This window comes from Pleurodeles waltl, chromosome 11 (genome assembly GCF_031143425.1).
Source record: "Pleurodeles waltl isolate 20211129_DDA chromosome 11, aPleWal1.hap1.20221129, whole genome shotgun sequence".
NCBI classification, from domain to species: Eukaryota; Metazoa; Chordata; class Amphibia; order Caudata; family Salamandridae; genus Pleurodeles; species Pleurodeles waltl.
The window spans coordinates 325,479,080-325,500,716 of NC_090450.1; the positions used below are offsets into that span (position 1 = coordinate 325,479,080).

The 21,637-nt window shown below is 44.8% G+C and overlaps 1 protein-coding gene across 2 annotated transcripts in view; it reads left to right on the forward strand.

Annotated features, from left to right (window-relative positions):
• Nucleotides 1–4,952, forward strand: part of NRROS (negative regulator of reactive oxygen species) — a 49,673-nt gene extending 44,721 nt beyond the window's left edge. Inside the window, exon 3 of one of the 2 annotated variants that reach the window (XM_069213599.1) lies at nt 2,536–4,952. In XM_069213599.1, the coding sequence (XP_069069700.1) occupies nt 2,536–4,506 (1,971 nt within the window). In that variant the 3' untranslated portion in view covers nt 4,507–4,952. The remainder of the gene's footprint in view (nt 1–2,535) is intronic. The other variant, XM_069213600.1, reaches the window with a different exon arrangement.
• Nucleotides 4,953–21,637: the final 16,685 nt, after the last annotated feature.

Below are 21,637 nucleotides of genomic sequence, written 5' to 3' on the forward strand. Positions count from 1 at the left end.
TATTCTATACTCTTGACTATGTCAATAGGTTAATCCAAGAGAGTGTTCTTTGATAGGCAATCCCCTACTATATCGTGTGTGCTATAGCGCATGACAAAATTAGTGCATGTATTACATTGAGCTAACCACTCTGTCGCTAGGCAAGTATAGTGTACGTAAGTGCACAGTTGTGAGTGGCAGATTGTTCTACTGAATATCGAGCATCGAAATATCATGATATAAGGATATGGTAAACAAAATATCAAGGCCCAAAATATCAAAAAGTAAGTGCATATAGAGGAAGTATAGATTTACTATTCCTAACTCCAGATCTATTTGTCATCAAGGTACATATATGTGGAGTTACGTCTGGAAATGTTATATTTACTCACCTTCTGGTATTTTGGTTTCTATATTTTGTCCTCAATATTTTCATAGCACTATATTCTGTCTTTGATATTCAGAGGGCACAACTGTATAGCAAAAATATACTTACCTTGAAGATATTGTGATAGACGATGTAGTGGAAGCAATACTTTTGTATGTTGTTATTAATAACATTAGTATACTATCAAAAAACCTTTTAGAGGGTTCAAGTCATCTCTGAACTTTTTAGCTAAATCATACCACTGATACCATCTTGAACTCAGAAGATGCAGCAAGAACATGTAAAGGTGCAAAAAAGCTAATGATTATTGCACATATTCCTTCCTCTTGGAGACTAGGAATAATAAAATATATGGAATATCAAATGTAGTGCTTAAAATGGAGGTGAAGAGGTGATATACTGCATGGTGAGAAAAATAAATTGAACACAAAAGAGTACATATCATGCACTACTTCAGTGCATGCCACCAAAGTACTGGATACAAAAAGCTCACTTCATAAAGTCATGTGGCTCGCAAAATGTGAGTTTTATGCCTGTAAGAAGATGTATTTACACATACCTTTTGTGTGAGTACATTTCTTCTGGTGGTAGTAGGGTGTAACTGCCTTGCAATGTGTGGAAACACAAACAGTCATTCTTGTTTGAGGGGATTTACAAATGCTTGCAGGGTCCATTCCCACTCTAGGAACAACCAGATACTTTGTACCATCAAAGACAGGAGTAAGTCAACTTTGCATTTCCACCTGGAGAAGAATGCACTATGGTAATTCATTCATGCTTACATGTAAGCTTATTCTTATATGTAGCTTAGGTACTGAAACATCATTAATAACTGGATTCAAATTTAGTAACTCACTGCTATGACGTGACAACAGATGTTTACAAAAGCTATTACTCACTGATCTCTACGTCAAAAAGGTGCTCCAGGCTGCTCTCTGAGATCGTGTCGGAGCAGCGATGGCAACCTGGGAACAAAGCTTCTGGAGCAGTGGGAACAAGGAGTGAGGAGGGCAGGTGTTTTTATTTTACATTTTGTCCACTGAAGGGAGGCCATGCTATGTATGACTTCCCCATTACGTCTATGCCCGTGCGGACCAGCTGAAGGCTGAAGCAGACGATTTTGTGGGTCATACATAACATAAAAGTAGAGATGTCCAACCAGTGAATTATAGGGAGGTTTTTCACCTCATGGTTCTGAATGGCATCATTGGCAACTTCAGCTTCCCTCTCGTTGTGTGATGTCACTCAGATCCCCACAGTGAAAAACACCCCTGTATTTTAAAGTTACAGCTATAGTTCTATTTATATTGGCTCATCTACTTATTTTCTCCTAGCAGCAAAAGAATTTCAGGAGCAGTGCTCAGAACCAGTGACTTACACACCTTCCCATGGACACTCCATAAGAGATTTCTAACTATTTTCAGGGCTCACCTTTGATCTGGATTTCTGTCCATGCTCTGGCTCTGCACTCCTTTCTGCTCACATAGGTGTTGACAGCTACAGTGGCCATGGAGGCTGGGTAACATGACCACACCTACAATTCATGAATGCTGCCGGGATCAATAGCGTACATAATGGTAGGGAGTTATCACAACACACCTTGTTGTGCTGGCAACAGGACTGCAAGACCTGAGTGTTTCATTTTAGACTTACCTAACACTTTCACTTGTGAATTCTGAAAAACAAGATATGAGGTTTGCAGCAAAAAGCAAGCCAAAAACAAGTAAGCATTTGCTCTACTGGCATCTGTAGGTGGATGAAGTGCTCTTATGCCCAGAGGTCTCAAGCTTCCCAGGTTCTTTTGTGAGTAGCTTTTCCAGTTCAGGGTTTTTCCCATTCATTATAACCATGTCATTTTCAGTGGGAAACTCTATCCTACAGACTCTACATGTGCAAGTCATTAGCTAGTATACTAGTGGTAATGAGGAAAGAATGACTGAATTTAACAGAGTCAGAATACTATGAAAGCATCTGAAAGAATTTGAAAAGAAGATAAAAAATGTTGATTGGATGAACTTTGCAAAAGGTTTGGTGTGTTTTCAGTAATAAGTTCAGTGAAGCCAGAAAAATTGTGTCAATCACTAGAAGTGTGTTGAGGATTTTTCTGTTACTGTTATCTACTCTGTAGTACCTCCAAGTAACTGATAAGTCTCTCTCTCTTTTCCTAGATCCACAGAGCAGCAGATTGTAATAGGAAACATCTTACTTCAGTCCCACAGGATCTTCCAGGTATCACAGAGGAGCTATTCCTAGACTTTAATGAGGTGCGGACTCTTACAAACTCTTCCTTGCTGCGCTATATCAGAATGTGGAGTCTTAGCCTGAGCCAAAACAATGTAGAACTCATTGAGCCAGGGACCTTCCTTGTCAGCAAAAGGCTTTCGGTCCTAAATCTACAAGGCAATTGTGTATATGTAAACTACACTGTGACAGCAGCTGCTCTTCGTGGTGTGCCAACTCTAAGGAAGTTGGATCTGTCTAAGAACTATCTCACTGAGGATATGGCAACTACACTGCTCCAGAACCTTTCCACATTGGAGTCATTATCCCTGGCCAGGAATGTTCTCATGAGGTTGGATTCAATGACTTTTGCTGATCTGGTTGAGCTGAGGGAGCTCAGTTTGGAGAGAAATTACATCTATGAGATAGAGGCAGGGACCTTCGAGGCCATGCAAAGGCTGCAGAGGCTAAATCTGGCCTACAACCAAATAACCTGTATTGTGGGCTTCCGCCTTACTCAGGTGCGGGTGTTAAACATCAGTTACAACAGCATTGAGTGGTTTCTATCAGATGAATCAAGCAATGAGTTTGATTTGGAGACACTGGATCTGTCCAGCAACCAACTGTTATTTTTCCCACTACTGCCTAAGCGCAACAAACTACGCTCTCTTCTCTTATCAGACAACCGGATGAATTTTTATGAAAAACGCTATAATGCCACATTGGTGAAGGATGGCACAGTGAAGTTCATTGTCATTAGCAACAATGTCACCAACGTAACAGCTGTCAATATTTGGGAAGATATTACAGTGGGGAATGTCTCTTCTCTGAACTTTCTTGACATGAGCAAAAATGAGTTCTGGTATCTTCCTGAAGGATTCCTGGCAATGATGACCTCCTTGTCTCAATTGAAACTTAACCACAACTGTTTTCAAAGTATCCATTTAACTGAACTGGAACCCCCTGGTTCCCTTGTTGAGTTGGATCTCAGCCAGAACCAGCTTTTAGAACTCAGGGTGGACCCAGACTCAAACAATGTCTTGCCAAACCTTCGAACCTTGAATGTAAGCACCAACAAGTTAAATATGCTACCAGCACAACTTTTTAACCACATGAAGTACATAACTACAGTTGACCTCAGCTACAATCATCTGGACCTTTGTCCGAGGATAGTCCAGACTGACAAGGGTGAGGATCAGGTTTGCACTGACTTCAGAAACATTATCTCACTGAAGCACCTTTACCTAGCGGGGTGTGGCCTGGTAGTGACCCGTGCTTTTAGTGGAACTTCACTCACCCATTTAGACCTTTCAAACAACTATGGGGCACTAATAATGGGTACACGGCCACTACAAGATGTGGCTTTGACACTGCAATTCTTATCTTTAAGGAATACAGGCCTTTCATCCAACAACATAGACATTGATTTTTCTTGGTTCCAAAGCCTCCAAATTCTAGACCTGTCTGAGAATTCCTTGGCCCACCTTCCCCAATCCCTGAGTAACCTGCAACTACGCACTCTAAATGTTAGAAGCAACCGCCTCCGCTCTTTTCCAATGCAAATGGCTCAACAGAAGCTTGGAAAAAGCCTGCACACGCTCTACCTCAGCCAGAACCCTTATGATTGTTGCATGCTGACCTGGTGGAATTTCCTCATGAATCTCAGGACTGTACATATAGCTGATGATTGGTTAGTAACCTGCAACCATTCTTCCAAGATTTTGCGAGCTATGCAGCTCTCAGAGACCATTGTGCAGAGTTGCCGGTGGAAGATGACAGACACTACCTTGATGTATTTGGTGCTCATTCTTCCAACCAGCCTAACTCTACTGGTTGCTTTAGTCATTGTGTTTCTCACATTCAAAGAGAGAATACTCAAAGTTGTGAAAAGACGGTGCAGGACTTCTAGAAGCTACTGACTTTATATAATTCTGCAATGGAACCATGAGGTCAAGACCAGACTTTTAATGCTAAGTGAGGTTGCATTTGCAAATGTGTAGCATGTAAATGGGATGGGTACTTTGAAGCGGGAGTGATTAACCCAATTAAATGTAGTGTGGTTTTGCAGTGGTCACCCTAAATGTAGGCAGGAATACCAAGAGTATTTAATAATAACACATGATTTGTAAGCTCCCCTTCATTAAATACAATATATTATAAAGGAAGTCATCAGAAACTTGCTTGCTTTTGTGATGTTCTCCTTTCACATTTACCTAGCTCAGTATTCTCCTGGCCAAAGTATTACAGGCTATAAAATATGTTATCTTCTATTATTGCTTTTAACTAATGGTCTGTTGAAGCACTCGTGGGTTAGCACATTTCCTATTAAAACGTGAAATACAAATCAATAAATATATGACACCTGAAACAGTCTGACAACGACACTTGGATTCATGTGTTACCCGAGTGGACACTAGCACCCAATGGTGAGACCTCTAAGTGTCATCCTGTGCCTCAATGTCTTTCTTATTTTGCCCTTGAGTGTCAGTCTGATCATCCACTGTTCCCACTGTGTCTCATGCACTCAATCAAAGCTGTCTCCTTCCACTGCCCCCTACATACTGTTCTCCTCATTACTTCCACACTCTTCTCTATTTCTTGTCCTAGCCTAGCCCTCTATTTACTGATGACTTGCACAGCCCCTTTTTTGTCCTTCTTCTCCCCTCATGAAAAACCCCACTCTCCTTCCTTTTGTGTCCATCCACTGCCGCAGTGTGACCTGCAGTGCTCCCCGTCATTGTCCTGCTTTGCCACCAGTGATTGTAAGCCCTCTTCATCTGATTTGAATGTGTTGCAGAATTTATTGTACCCTCCAATCCTCAGTGTGGAGAAAAAGTGGCCTGTGGATTGTTCTCCAGATTTAACACTTCCTGCAAAAAAAAGCAAATTTTCCAATATTACCCTACGCTAAATAAGTCTGTTATTTCTTATATTTTCTGTTGCTGTAATAGGGTAAAACTTATAGGTGGCTTCCATTTCCCCAGAGGAGGAAACAGTAAGCCCTAACTATAAAGCATTTGATGATCATTGCTTATGAAGGGTGTATTAGTTCCCCTGGTTACCTTTTGGTATTCCTACAGATTTTGTGTTCCCACAGTTTATAACACAGCCCTTGATTTTGCAGTGCATAGTGAGGCAGGAAGCTATGTGCTCGGGTAGGCATCAGTCATGGCTTGCTGCGCTGGAAAGGGGTGCAACGGCCCGGGGGGGGATAAACATCAATTATATTAAAAAAAGAAACACTTACCTTCCTCGTTTCATTGCCACGCCGCTGCTCCTTCTTCTTGACAGCAGGCACAGGCTCCCAGCCTGCCCTGCTGCCAATCCTGATGCTGCTCAGAGCAGTGTTAGGATTGGCTAGGAGTGCCCAGCCAGGGGCTCCCAAACAGACTGGGAGGCCTGTGCCTGCTCTCTCCAGCCCGTGCCGGGCTGCATAAATCCCTGTATGCATGTGTGTTTGGCCGTCCCAAAACATAAATGCGCACTGAGGGGAGTGCTCTGTGCACTCCCCTCATCGCTGCCATCCTCAAAACCCCACCCCTTTCACAACAAAACGATAATACACATGGTTTATTATCATTTTGTTGTAAAAGGTTTGCAGCGGCTGCCGCTGGTGGGGAGGGGGGGCAGCGCTCCTCTGCCAGAGAAGAGGGGCTGCCGCTGATAGACATAGAAGCTCTCACATTTTGTGCGGGGATTGGGTCCAAAACGTCATGTGAGGTCCCACTTGGTGATTTTTCCACTTATGGTAGGCGGCAGGAGCACTTAATTTTACATATAAAAAGGTACCCTCAAGGGAAAGAGAAAACACTGCATCTAGTTATAATTTGTCGGTGTCTAGCTACTTCACCCTTAATAAATGTGGGAGTACTTTAAAATTAATTATCCAGTATGTATGCAGAACCTGGAATAGTGTGGGTCTTGGGACACAATGGCCCAGATTTAAGAAAAGTGGTGCTTCATTACATGAAGCACCACTTTTCTTGTGCCCCATTGCATCCCCCTAATGCCACCATGTGGCGCCATATTTAACATACGGCACACCATGACACATGTTAGGAACAATGGCGTCATCATTTCTGACACTATTGAGGTACTTTGCAGGATTAGCTACAAAAATATTGGCGATAATCCTGCAAAGTACATAGAGTCTCATCATAAATAATCGTATGTTTCATTATAACCCCTGCTCTGAGCAAGGGTTAAACATCATGCTAAAAACGGCGCAGTGGAATCTCATAGATTCCACTGTGCAAAATTTTGGGCCTCCTAACAGGGAAACGCCCCCTTGCATACATTATGTCTGGCACAGGCATAATGTGGCTCAAGGGTTTACAAAGTGACAGAATGTGTGCATTGCGTTACTTTGTAAATATGGCACAGTGTTTTTGCCAAACACCACATTAGCATTAAAAAAATGACAATAATGTGGCGCCAGTTGTCGCTAGGCCCTTCTTAAATTCAGACCAATGTTCCCTCAGTTCTCCACTGGTGGCGACCTTGACGGTGTTTCTAAGTTCTTTTCGTATGTTTCCTGCAAATGCTCATATTTGTGTAAGTGTATGGGGCATACATACCTTTAAATCACAACTCTGTACGACCCAGTTTCTGTCCGTTACCCAGTGAACATTACTGGCGCAGCAAACATGGCACACACACCCAATTTCACAGTTCCCACAAGACATTTTCTCTTGAACCAATTTCTCCTCTGAAAGAACAGTGAAGAGGTGAGATGTGGGATGTGTGACGGGGCAAGGAAAACAAGAAATTATGCACGATACCATTGGCACAATAATTGAAATCACTAAAGATTATGTATACATAATAAAATATAGGTACAGACCTGTCAAACACCCACCTGCATTCATCCTGTGAAGGAAGATGAACTCAAGGATTGTGATAAGAAAATGTTAAACTCCGTAATGAAATTACCAGATACAAATTATCACCACATGCCTCTTACTTTTCACAACACTAATAAGGATACTCTAAAGCAGTGCGTAGCCTCCAACAGACACCACCACCAACACCAGAAGAAAGAAACACCATATGAGGCAAAGTAGTTAAGCACCTGTGAGATTTTATTCTTTTCTAAAACATGTCGAAAAGGAAAAGCACAAGTATGCTGCCTTCAAACTCCTCACAATATGAGGCTTTTTAGGAGTTGCATGAAGTACCATTTTAAGCTTATATATTTCTGGTTGCTTTGAAGTCAGTTTTCTTTGTGGACTTCTATGACAGAGCCTGTTTTCAACATTTTTAAAAACTGAACAACCCCTGAAATCCACCAGTTATAGTAGAGTGAACTAATTATAACCTGTGGTCCCACTATGCACTGCTTACCATCTTCCATATCACATCACCCATGACATGTTAAATGAAATAATTTATGACATCACTGATAACTTCTCAAATGACATCATTGATGACATCAGTGATAACATCATAGTCATATACAGCATAGAGCTACTACATTTACACATATAGATACATAGAATGAGAATAGTGTAAACCCTGGATACATTGTCATAGGAAATATCAAAGGCAGAATATTGAAGGGTCACAATAAATCACAGTATGTTGACCACAATATTGACGAACAAACTATCACAGAGGTAAGTGCACAGAATGAAGTATGATTTACTATCCCTGACTTCACATCAACGTATGGTATAGGAGAAAATGTATACAAATGTACCTTTCCGTATTTTGTCCCTCGATATTCCAGGTACCATACGGTTACCCTTAGATATTCTATCTTGATATTCCCAAACCACACCACCTGGAGTGCATGTTAAAAGTTATATAGTGCACCGTTTAGAAACCAGTAATTTTTGGCGCGAATTAGCTTAAAACCAAACCCTATTGCAAAACGTCTATGAGAAAAGCCAACGCTTCTGTTAACAATGGATTATCCACCAGTGGATGTTTTGACACATACCTATGAGGAACAGTGTAATACAGTGCTGCAGACAAATGCTATGTAACAAGGACATTTAAAATGTGTGGTTGTTTATTCCTAGAACTTCCCTGAAGATTTTGAGGTATTGCAAATTGCAGACTAATGTAGAATGTAGAAGTATGGACATCATTAAAGGATCACCAGGGGTTGCAGCGGCAAATTCTGGCTTGGCCCTTGCAACCCCTGACACGGACTTTGTGACCTCTGGCCTCAGAGGTGAAAAAATGTGCACCAGGTACACAGGGGCGGCTCTGCATTCCTTATTTTCAGCACATTTTCATTATACCCATAATGAATAATCTTATATCATTTACTATTAGTGTAATAAAAAAGGGGCACACTTTACTGGCAGCTGTGTAAAATACAAATGTTATTAACTGTATGTTGAGTGCATGCTTGCGGGTGACAGTGTGTTTATGTCAGAGAGAGCATGTATGTGCAAGCATTTGTGAGTAAAAGTGAGTGTCAGTGACAAATAGTGAGTGAGATTGTATGAGACTGAGGCCCAGAGTTACTATAATTTGACGCAAGGTGACACTGCACCAAAGATGCTGTGCTGCCTTGCAAAAAGGAAACAGGAAAAGAGAAAAAATGTACTTTATGTACTAACATATGGTGCATTGTTTCGCTCCCTGTGTGCTGGTGTACTCTCGGCAGCAACACCCAAGCGCACATACCCTTGCAATACAGTGCTATTGTATGTGTGTTCTGTGAAGCATAGGTTTTGTACTAGAAGGGTTCCCTTCAATGTACAAAAACTAGGTTTTAAGTTTAAGGTTTTTCCCTCTTTATAAGTGTCCTGTACAATGTAGCACATGAACAAAGTTGGAAAACGAGGAGAAATTTAAATATTTCTTCTCATTATGCCTGCGTCGAGAAGTCATAATACTTTGCCACAATTTCCTCTCAACCAGTCGGATAGGGATTTGCATTACAACCCATGGGTGGTTGCATGAGAGCACCCATGCACTACCCACGGAACACCCACTTGATGAAAAATAACGCAATTTGTGTTACTGTGGGATACTAGCCAATGCAAATCAGGATTTTCGTAGGATAGTAAATCCCATCCTAACACAAAAGTGACACAAACATTGTGCAAAGCGTTGATAAACCTGGGCCTGAATGTCAGTAATTATGAGTGAGTATGAGTGAGATTAGGAGTTAATGCAAGTGAGTGAGTGAGAATGAATGAGTGTAAAAGTGTGTAAGAGAATGAGAGTGTGATGTTAGGGTCATGCAACACCCCTTCCTGGAAAAACATTAGGGTCAAGGGTCATATGATGTCACTTTCTGTGATGGCACTAATGGCATAGAGTATGAAATGTCACTTACACTACCCCTGGCATTTTGTGAATCAACGTCAATGTGTAGGGGGGCCCCACTTAGAGGTTTTATTTTTTTTAAATGTTTTACTTTAATCAGATGCAGCGAAATAAGACAAAATCCGACAAGACAGGAATACTAATTAATTAGCGCAACATTTTTCCCAAGTTATGCAAAGGTCAATTGTAAAACCCTGATCCCCTTTTACATAACAACCACAGAGAATTGTAGTAAATACCTAACAGGGTGCTATAAATACAAAGCCTTTATTTCCAGTACTTACAGGTATCAGACACAATGCAGGTAGACCCATTACGTTTTGCATACAGTATTTCGGGAATGTAGATGGTTTCCATCTTGTTTAACCACTTAGATACTGAAAGGACCGTATCAGACTCAGACTTCCAGGCCCTGAATTGTACTTTTTGACGCAAACCTGCGCTAGCGCAGCTTTGCGTCAAAAAGTATACCGCCAGCTAGCGCCATTCCTGGACGCCAGCCGGGCGTCATATTTAAGCTATGATGCTAGCCAGCGGTAATGCCCAGTTAGCGGCAAAATTATTGACGCTAACCGCGTGGGGGAGGTGTAGGGGACACTGTAAGTTGTGCATGAAAGAATGGTGCTAGAAAGGTTAGAGTAAAAAAAATTACTCTAACCTGATTACCGTCATTATTTCCACACACAACCCCCATGGCCATGACTCCTATCTAAGTAAAGACAGAAGTCATCCCCCCCAGTCCAATGGCCATGCTCAGGGGACTTAAGTGCTGGGCATGGCCATTGGGCACAGTGCCATGTAGGAGGGCCCAAGTTAGGCTCCCCTATGGCACTTTGCAAAAAAAAAAATACTTACCTGGGATGGGTCCCCCTTTTCCTTAGGTGTCCTCCAGGTGTGGATGCGGGTGGGTGGGGGTCTCGCTGCAGGCAGGGAAGGGCACCTGTGGGCTGTTTCCATGGTCTCTGACCATGGAAAAGGCCCACAGGTCCCCTAACGTCTGCCCTGACCCAGGCGTTAAATAATGGTGCTAAGCAGGCTTAGCGCCATTATTTAAGGCCCTCCTTCTCCCATGCGTGAGTTTTGCAAAGGAGGATAATTAAGGCGCTAGGGCCTTTGAGTCATTTTTTCCCCGGGAACACCTACCTTGCATCTCATTGACGCAAGGTAGTTTTCAGCAGGCAAAAAATTACTTTAACTCCAATGTTTTGGCACTAGACATGTCTAGCGCCAAAATATAAATATGGAGTTAAGTTTGCGCCAGGTTTGCGTTGAAAAAAAATGACGCAAATCCGGCACAAACAGAGTATAATTATGCCCCCCAGTTTGCTAAAATCAATGGCCTAGCAACAAGCATGGAAATAAATACAAACTTGCGTTGTCTAACGGAAACTTCTCCTTGGTGTATCAAAATCCCAAACAGTGCCCCATGCACCTTAGGAGAAACGGTGAACTTAAGTCTTGAGCTAATTTCCCAAAAAATATTGTGCCATACTTCTTTAAAAAAGGGCAAGTAAACATATTATGAAATCAATCCCCAACTATGTTGTTACATCGAAAACAATTGGATTCAGCCCATGGGTAAAATTTGTGGATTTTAGCAGGTGTAATATACAACATCCACTTGCTAGAAAAATGGGTTCTACGTAGATTGGCCGCTCGCACTTGCTTGAGGCTTAATCTATTAAGAAATTTCCATTTGGTCAGATCCCACCCTGTTGAGGATTTGATGAGCTGCAGAATGTCTGCTATCAGCACCTACCTTTTTTAATGCAGGAGTCTGTACCAGTTTCATGTACTCTGGAGATTAGAAACAAAGTAAGCTTTACTTAATGAGATTGACAGAGATCCAACCCTTGGCATGAACTCTGCTATAAATTTCAGAATTTTAATATAACTAAAAAAAATTGAAGAGCTGAGATTGGGGTTCCTATGAACCCAAACCTGCAAGTGTGAGAACACATTGTTATGATAAAACTCCTGTAGCTGCCGACCCCACCTGTCGCATGTATGAGAGGACAAACGTAAACCCAGTGGTGTACAATCTAGTAGTTTCATTTGTGGATAGAACAGTGGAATCTCCCATTCTGCCCAAATGTTAGCGAAGCGCTCATGATAGTATGAGGTGTCTTACATCTCTTATACGTGTAGTAGGTGGGGCTTTAGGAAGCCTTGGGATTTTTAAGAAAGGAAAAAGGGCAATTTCTGATGGTTTCACCATTAATGCCAAGTAAAAATGTGCTTTGCTGTGAACATTGGTAGCGGACCATACCAACCAATGGCAAGCTGCACATTTTTACTAAAGCTATCCGCCCCATAATTGTAACTAAAGCATCCTGCTATTGCCTTATTATCATGAGGATTTTATCTAAAGTCATTTTAAAATTTAGACAGTATAGATCCCCTCTGCAGAGATCACCATAATCCCTAGATATCATATAGGCAAGGATGGAGAGAAATGTGTTTGCATTGCTGGGGGTAAAATATCTGGGTTACAATTAAACAGAAGAGCCTCTGATTTAGTATGGTTGATCTTATATCCTCCCATATCGGAGAACTCTTCTATCTTCTTAAAGGCATTTAATATATTAGTCTTATCTGCCGCTAAATAAAGGATCGTATCATCAGCGAACAGTTTTTTAATTAGCCGCCTTTGTTACCGGTGATTTGATATTCTGATCACGAGGAGCCCAGAAGGATCATGTACACGAGCACTCCTAGAAGCATCGGTCAAAGTTGATGCTGATTAGCTGTGGCACTGATCGTATATGAACAAGGTCATCGTCGTTTTACCATTCAAGAACTGATTCTCCCCTCGGGTGGACCAAATACCTTGCAGAAGACAGTGAGACAGGTTGGAGCCATCTTGGAGGAGGGAATCGCCGCTGGGACTGGAGCAGAGCATCGGGAGAGACAGAAGCCCCGAGCATGAGGAATCGCTTGCGGAGCTGAAGCATCAAGGCAAAACAGTCTGGGAGAAGGAGGAAGTCAGAAGATCGAGTGTGGCTTCAACCCTGTGAAGGCCGCCAGCAGGACGCTTTTTCCAGCCACGCTCCTTTCAGCATTCATCATGGCGTGTTGGGAGAGAAGGGGACTCCTTGACTTCAGAGTAATCTCCTGACTGATTTCTTTTCACATAGCACCACGAGCACGGACTGCCTTGTGTTGTTCTTAATAAGCGCCTGCTACCGACAAAAGGCATTTTTTAATGTTACCCTTTGGGGGTTTTATTATTTTCTTTTCATAAGAAAGGCCGGGGCTGTTTTAGAGCACTAATAGAGGGGGTACCAATAAAATAAAATTGCACTTGGGCAAATTGAAAGCCACATAAGGGAAAAGAAAACAAAATATTAACTGAAATTAGCTGGTAAAAGAGATCAAAAACAGGGCCGGAACTTCCTTCTTTGGGGCAGGAGCCCTTTAAATATCACACAGCGCGCCCGCTGCTCGGGACGCGCCGGAACTTCCTTCCTGGGGCAGGAGCCCTTTAAATATCACACAGCGCGCCCGCTGCTCGTGACGCGCCGGAACTTCCTTCTTTGGGGCAGGAGCCCTTTAAATATCACACAGCGCGCCCGCTGCTCGGGACGCGCCGGAACTTCCTTCTTTGAGGCAAGAGCCCTTTAAATATCACACAGCGCGCCCGCTGCTCGTGACGCGCCGGAACTTCCTTCTTTGGGGCAGGAGCCCTTTAAATATCACACAGCGCGCCCGCTGCTCGGGACGTGCCGGAACTTCCTTCTTTGGGGCAGGAGCCCTTTAAATATCACACAGCGCGCCCGCTGCTCGGAACGCGCCGGAACTTCCTTCTTTGGGGCAGGAGCCCTTTAAATATCACACAGCCGGAACTTCCTTCTTTGGGGCAGGAGCCCTTTAAATATCACACAGCGCGCCCGCTGCTCGGGACGCGCCGGAACTTCCTTCTTTGAGGCAAGAGCCCTTTAAATATCACACAGCGCGCTCGCTGCTCGGGACGCGCCGGAACTTCCTTCTTTGGGGCAGGAGCCCTTTAAATATAACACCGTGCGCCCGCTGCAAAGCCCGGGCCAAGGGCGGGCCCGTCCTGCACCCGTCAGCGGCTGACAGAGGCTGAGCTGGGTCACCCCCCTGACATCTATCACCCAAGTAGGCCTCATTGGACTTAGCCCCACTTGCTATTGCCAACTCTGTGACCTCAGTAAGCTGCTCTACTAAACCCGACACCTTATAGCTCAACCCTGCACCAACATCAACACCAGATGGGCAAAAGGAAAGCAACAGAGGCTAGGGCCGGGGTCGTGCTAAAAGCCAAGCGAAAAAGGCATAAGCACGCAGATAGCAACTGCGTCATGGATAGAATCGACTCTCTCCTGGGTGAATGCAATGGAATACTAACTAGTCCCCAGGGAAATAATTCTATTGAAACTGGGGGGGAGCCCACATCAATTAACAGGAAGGATGGTCCCATGAAAATCGCTGAGATTTTCGTGAAACGTGGACAACGAGTCACTGACACTATAGGGCAGGGCGAGAGTAGGAACGTTATCACCCATACCGCCCCTTCTCTAGTAGAAAACCTATCACTGGCCACCAACGATTTCATCCAGCTCAGCAACCGTTTTAAACCCTTAATCAACATCCCGGAATCACACGACGACATCAATCCAGGCACCCTGGCAGATGGGCCAGCAGCCACCAATATGCATTTTCCTCACGTAACCCCACAGCATATTGAATGCATACAAGTTCTAAAGAAGGAAGTCACAGAACTCAAGCATATGGTTAACTCCTTAATTGCAATAGTAAAACAGCTAATCCACGCAAATAACACGGCCACCACTAACCCTGTCCAAAACCCAACCCTATCAGGCATCACAACAAACCCGCCCAACTTCTCAGCTTCTAGCCATGCCGGCCCCCTCCCCATCGGAGACAAGACCACGAAGTCTTACCAGACACCCTTTTTCCACAATTCAGGCATAGGAAACTCACTAGACATCTATCATAAAACCCCCAAACCCATGAGCAACATTGCCTCAAAATACTCTGCACAACCGGCCACTGATCGGTCCCATCCAGGTAACATAGTACTAATGGTTAACGTACCCAAATTAACCACATTGACACGCAAGGAAGGGGCAGACTCTATCAAAAACAAGGCAATCCATTGTATTTGCCATGTCAGAGGATGTCAATCCATAATACGCGAGGACCTAATTAATGTAGTACGACGGCCAGACCAGGGAACTCACTTTGACATCTTAAAACTGACACTCAAGGACGGCACCATGGTGAACAACCTGGTGGCCCTAGATGCAAGAACAAGACCACCAGCACACTCACGCATCCAGTTTAAATACCCCAGGCCACCTACGCACCACGAGGAGTGCTCAAGTTATCACCCAGCAGAAAATGTATCCACTCTTGAGAAAAATGATTGACTCACACTCTTACCTAAAATCTATGCTGGCAAACCCTGCAACTCTCTAACATCTATCACCCCCAGATCTACCTCTTACCCCACTACTGCTTGTCCATGTATTCTCTCCCCTACCCCTGACACTAAGACCACTGCCAGTCCACTGAGCAATCATGACAACGGTGCACCTTCCATCTTGCAGGCGCATTGCCCACCAAACCATGTGCTGCTGGCTAGGCCTGCAAGCACTTTCCGGACCAGGACCAGGTCAGTTCCAACAGAGGAACATCACCAACCACCCCAGGCCCCACGGGTAAACATTGGTATCAACCCATTTCTGCCCACTCAACCACATCTGCCAGACCAACCCCCGACAGCCAACCATACAAACCCCAGTCATTTAGACAGGATTGTTCAGCCACAAACTGGGGTACGACTTGTTTCATGGAACATGGCAGGTTTGAAATCTATCCTTCCCCTTCCATCCTTCTCCTCCTTTATTGACGAACATGACATATGTCTCCTCCAAGAGACATGGTCACTCGACCCACTTTTTCGAACAGACTATACAAACTTTCACATCCCGCTGTGTCCAGCACGAGAGGCAGGCCCTCAGGGGGTCTGACCATCTGGATCAAAACATCACTTAGCTGCCATATATCACAGCTACCTACCGACTCTCCCGACCTGTTAGGCCTTAGTCTATCCTTTGGGCCCGACTCTGTGGTGAACATCTTTAATATCTACACTCGAGGGGTCGGGGGGGTCAAGTCTCCAAAACCCTCTGCGCACTCGTAGCCCTCTTACAAAACTACTCCGCCATCACAAAACCATTGTGGCTGGGGACTTCAGAATCACATTCGAACCCCTTGACTGGGACGATCTCCGGTCCACCAACAAGGAGGATCAAGCCTGGTCTATCCCCGCGCTGTCAATCCCACCCATCAAGAGATGGACGCAGGTCGCTATCCAGGTCAAATCATTGACCATGGAGTTCGGGCTCAGGGCGTTAAATGGCAGAACCAAATCAGACACCAATGGCAGTCACACGTTCAACAAAACCAACCACACCAGCAGAATCGACTATTGTCTATTCGATATAAGACTATGGCCTCTAGTCATCGACATGACGATCACTGAAAGGGCTGAAAGTGATCACAACCCCCTCTCTGTCCACACATTAGCTCTATGTAATCTCCCATCCACGTCTAACTCCCCAGCAGTAGCTCCCAAGGGCATTAGCCTGGCCAACAATAAACAACACCTAAAATGGGACAAGGTCGTGGCTCGGCCCGCACTCATCAACGCTGCCAATAACACCCTAAAACTCACACTAATGGGCCTAGAGGCAGCTCCTGCAATTCCCTACCAGGAAATAAGCTTAATTCACACCTCCTGCTTTAGGGATATCGCAGCCCACTTCTCAGTACCCGCAGCTCACGACGACAAACGACCCATAGGTAGGCACCGCTGGTTCAACAAAACGTGTCGGTCCTTAAACAAGCGCTTAATTCAAGCCTTTAAATCCAAGGACCCCACCACCATCCGCGTAGCTAGGAAGTCCTATAAATCTGCAATATGCATAGCCAAGCGTGACCAAGATAATAAATGGTGGACAGCACTCAGTGGCGCTGTGCGCAAGAGAAACCATAGTCTGTTCTGGTCCCTGGCAGCGCGAGGCCCAGAAACCAGTGGTTTGGACATCACAACCAATATTGCCCCGAGAGACTGGGTAGTTCACTTTAGCAGCCTGTGCTCCCCTGATCACGATAGTCCCATCCCTGTTTGCACGGGCCCCCACCTAAATCACCCTTTAGCACCCACCACCGCAGCACCCCTGTTGTTTTCCCAAAGTGACATAACCTATTCTCTAAGCACCTTATAACGCGGCAGGGCCCCTGGATCAGACTGCGTCCCAGCAGACCTGTTCTCAACAGACCTAGCATCTTGGTCAAGATACCTCACCATTATAGCTAACGCAATAGCATCTGGGGCGCCAATTCCCGAGTCTTGGAAAGCGGCTATTGTTATTCCAATCTTTAAAAAGGGCGACAGATCACTTCCTTGCAACTATAGACCTATTAGCCTAATCGAATGTGTCCAAAAAGTCTTCTGCCACTGCCTCCTAGGAAAGATCGAAGAATGGATGACTGAACGCGATATCCTTAGCCCCCTCCAAGCCGGTTTCCGGAAGAAAATTTCCACCACTGATCAAGCCCTCAGATTCCTATTATTATATTGGAAAACAGTGTTCATTGGTAAAGGCAGCCTTTATGTAGCTTTTGTGGACCTCAAATCTGCTTTTGACCTAGTACCTCGCAACAAACTATGGGACACTCTCTTTCGATTGGGAATCCCGGAGCCCATTCTTGCCATTCTGATACGACTCCACGAGGACAACTACGCACAAGTCAGGTGGGGCAACAAGGGCCAATTAACTGATAGAATCCACGTTTCCAGGGGTGTGCGGCAAGGGTGCGTACAACCCTGACCCTCTTTTCCCTATATTTCAATGAGATCGTCCCCTCCCTCCTCAGACTGCAGGCTGACGCACCTTCACTCGGCCCACAAAAAATCCCACTCTTACTCTTTGCCGATGACACCCTTCTGATATCCAAGACCCCTAGTGGTCTAAGGAAACTCCTTGCGTGCTTCGAGCATTTCTGCTCATCACAGGGACTCGAAATCAACGCCTCGAAAACAAAACTAATGACCCTCAATCCCCACAGATCTTTTAAAGGAAAGTTTACTCTAGAGGGCTCCACACTTGAGAAGGTGGGCATTTTCAGCTACCTGGGCATAACATTCACTGACAACATGTCTTGGAAGCCACACATAGGAAAACAAGCCCTAAAACTAAAACAAACAACAGGGGTACTACAAAAAAAATTTCACCTCTCACACACAAAACCAATTCGCCCAGCATTACAGTTATACGAAGCCCAGGCCATTTCCTCAGCGCTTTATGGGGCTGAACTATGGGGCTACACCAAAACCCAAGACTTAACCACTGCTGGAAACAACTTCCTAAGAAACCTTGTGTCCCTTCCGCTAAGCACCCCACTGTTCCCCCTTTTCAAGGATCTCGGTATCAAACGTATTGGACACAAAGCCCGTCTGCGACCTCTGCTGTACTGGCGGCATCTCTGGACCACTCCGGAGCTCGATACCTTCACTGAAGCTCTACATGTTATCCTAAAAGCCGACCATCTTCACAGAATCCCCTGGCTACGATGCATCAAGGGTTCACTGCACTCACTTGGGCTCGACGATCTCTGGAACTCACCAACCACGTCAGTCTTCCCCTCGAAAAGCAAACTAAAGAAACTATACTGGCAAATGGCAAATTACGATGACACAAGGGCTGCACTCCACACTACACTATCTTGTGACTTTGCCAACCTAAAAGAGTCATGCAAGTACGAAGCTTTTTGGGACCTAATCACCGCGCCAAGGGAAAGGAAACTGTACTTCCAGCTCCGCATTGGTACACTCCCATTAAGACTTCTCACCAGTAGCTGGTCACACAATGAATCAACCGTATGCCCAGCTTGCAAAGCCCCCGTCGAGAATCTCCCTCACGTCCTTTTTGCCTGCCCCGCGTACACCGCCCCCGTAGGAAATGGCTGGCCCCAGCATGCAGACTTCTGGGAGTCCGCAGCTCTGCGCTAGCCCTGCGAATCCTCAGATCAGACACTAGGCCAACGCTAGTGATCGCCGTCGCCAAATTTAGCGATTTTAGCTAAAATGGTGAAAAGAACGTACCATTGGACACGGTCAAATGACTTTTCCATGTCTAGCATTATGACCTCAGCCTTTGTGTTCTGAACAGTAAAAAATTAAATCATCTAGATAAGGTAATGTGTATTTTCAGCCATCTGCCAGCCCAGCAGGAGACCGTTTTGATCCCTGTGATTTTAAAATCACAGTTAAGGAGACTAATCAAGCGATAAGAGTTTACATTCCCTTCAGGTTTACCTTGTTTCAGGAAGATGACGACAACAGATTACGTAAATTAAGTTGGAATTTCAGCTCATGCCAAAATGTGGTTAAATAATCTAACCAAGAATTTATTTAGCTGTGGGTCGAAAAGTGTATATACTTCCACCAGAATTCTATCAGTGCCACATTCTTTTACATTCTGGGCCGAGCTAACTACCTGGCAGACTTCCCTCAAAGTAATTGGGCTGAGAAGAGCTTCCATCTGATCTTAGGTTAGAACTGGTATAGTGAGTCTGACGAGCCACTCACTCACCACTGCCGAGGGGGTATTGTAGGTATCAGAGTGTAATGTGGCGTAATGACGGACGAAGATATCCACTATGGGGGTGATTCCGAGTTTGGCTGGCGGCGGGCGCCACCAGCCAAACAGGAACCGCCAGAAGACCGTACCGCGGTCAGAAGACCGCAGCGGTCATTCTGAGTTTCACGCTGGGCTGGTGGGCGACCGCCAGAAGGCCGCCCGCCAGCCCAGCGGGAAAACCCCTTCCATGAGGATGCCGGCTCCGAATGGAGCCGGCGGAGTGGGAGGGGTGCGACGGGTGCAGTTGCACCCGTCGCGATTTTCAGTGTCTGCGTGGCAGACACTGAAAATCTTGGTGGGGCCCTGTTAGGGGGCCCCTGCAGTGCCCATGCCATTGGCATGGGCACTGCAGGGGCCCCCAGGGGCCCCACGACACCCGTTACCGCCAGCCAGGTTCTGGCGGTCAAAATCGCCAGAACCAGGCTGGCGGTAAGGGGGTCGGAATCCCCATGGCGGCGCTGCCTGCAGCGCCGCCATGGAGGATTCCCCAGGGCAGCGGGAAACTGGCGGTACACCGCCGGTTTTCCGTTTCTGACCGCGGCTGTACCGCCGCGGTCAGAATGCCCATGGGAGCACCGCCAGCCTGTTGGCGGTGCTCCCACGGTCGTTGGCCCTGGCGGTAGTCTACCGCCAGGGTCAGAATGACCCCCTATGTCTTGTAGGTGTCTTGTAGGTGGTTCATTATCCTATCTGAATAAGCATCACTGATCTCTTTGATATGTTTAGCATTCGACCTACGCTTAACTGCACGTGAGAGAACTTCCATTATGCTTATTTTCTCCAGACCTTTTTTGAAGGATTGAATTGTAGCTTAGTATCTCCTTAGACAAAAAGAAGTTCTGTAAGTTATGTCTCGCCCAAGCTACTACCCCCTTGCCTCCTTCGTGGGGAAAGCTAAGTAATTTGCTAGTGCCTAACTTAAACGTAATTGTAATTTTTGGACCTCATCTCTCACTGTCCGCCTTTGCTCTGTTAGAAAGGCTATAATTACACCTTAAAGAGTACTTTGAGGGCTCCGCAAACAGCAAAGTCAGAAGCCATGTCTATATTTCGATCTAAAAACATACCCAGAGCCCCTGTGCATTTGATTAACCCATTGTTCATTAGCTAAAAGGGATTTATTGAATACCCATCTTGGATGATTTCACCTTTGATTGGAAATAAAAAAAATTACGGTGATTATCGAGTGTTCTGAGAAAGGCTTAGGTATTCTTTCCAAAAGGAATCTAAGCAGTGTAATAAAAAGAATTCTATATGAGAAGATGAAGTAAATCGTTTAGAATGGCAGGTGAAAAGCTTATCAAGGTGATGATAACACACCAGGGATCCACCAAAGCAAAATCCTACATCAAACGTTGCAGGAACCAAGTAGATTTTGGTTTATTCTGTAATTTACTCGAACGAGAAGAATCCAAAGCAATGTTGGGAAGAATATTAAACTCACCCCCAAATACTAGCAGGCCTGTTTCTGATTTCGCCAAATTATACAAAGTGTTGAGAGTCTGCGTTGAATCTTTAATGGGGCCATAATAGGACACCAGGATAATCAGCATGCTGGACCTTCCTATCTATACCCATATCCACAGGCCGCCGGGTCTCCTGGAACATTTACCACTTCGCATATCAAATCTTTTGTATTTAAAATTGCTATTCCTCTTACCGCCGCATTTGAGCAGGCATAGAACACGTGTGGGCAAATAACTGAAGCGTCCTGACCTTTTAAGAGTGTTTCTTGGAGAAAAATAATATTTGCCTGCAATGATTTGAACCAGGACAACTTTGCTTTTGCCTTAAATTTATTATTAAAACCATTGATGTTAAATCAAATAACTCTTACATGTTGAAACGCCATTGACTACTAACTGTACAACAGTATGCAAGTGTACAAAGACACAAGAATACCTCATCACTGCTGCCTTCAGCTGTTTTTTTCTGAATCTTTCCTGCACTTGCTGCCGCATTTTTTTTCCACCCATAAAGCTACTCCCCCCTTATCACCCCAACTACACCCACTCCTCCATTTTCACCCTCTTGTGTCTTACCTGCCTTGATCACCCCACTATTG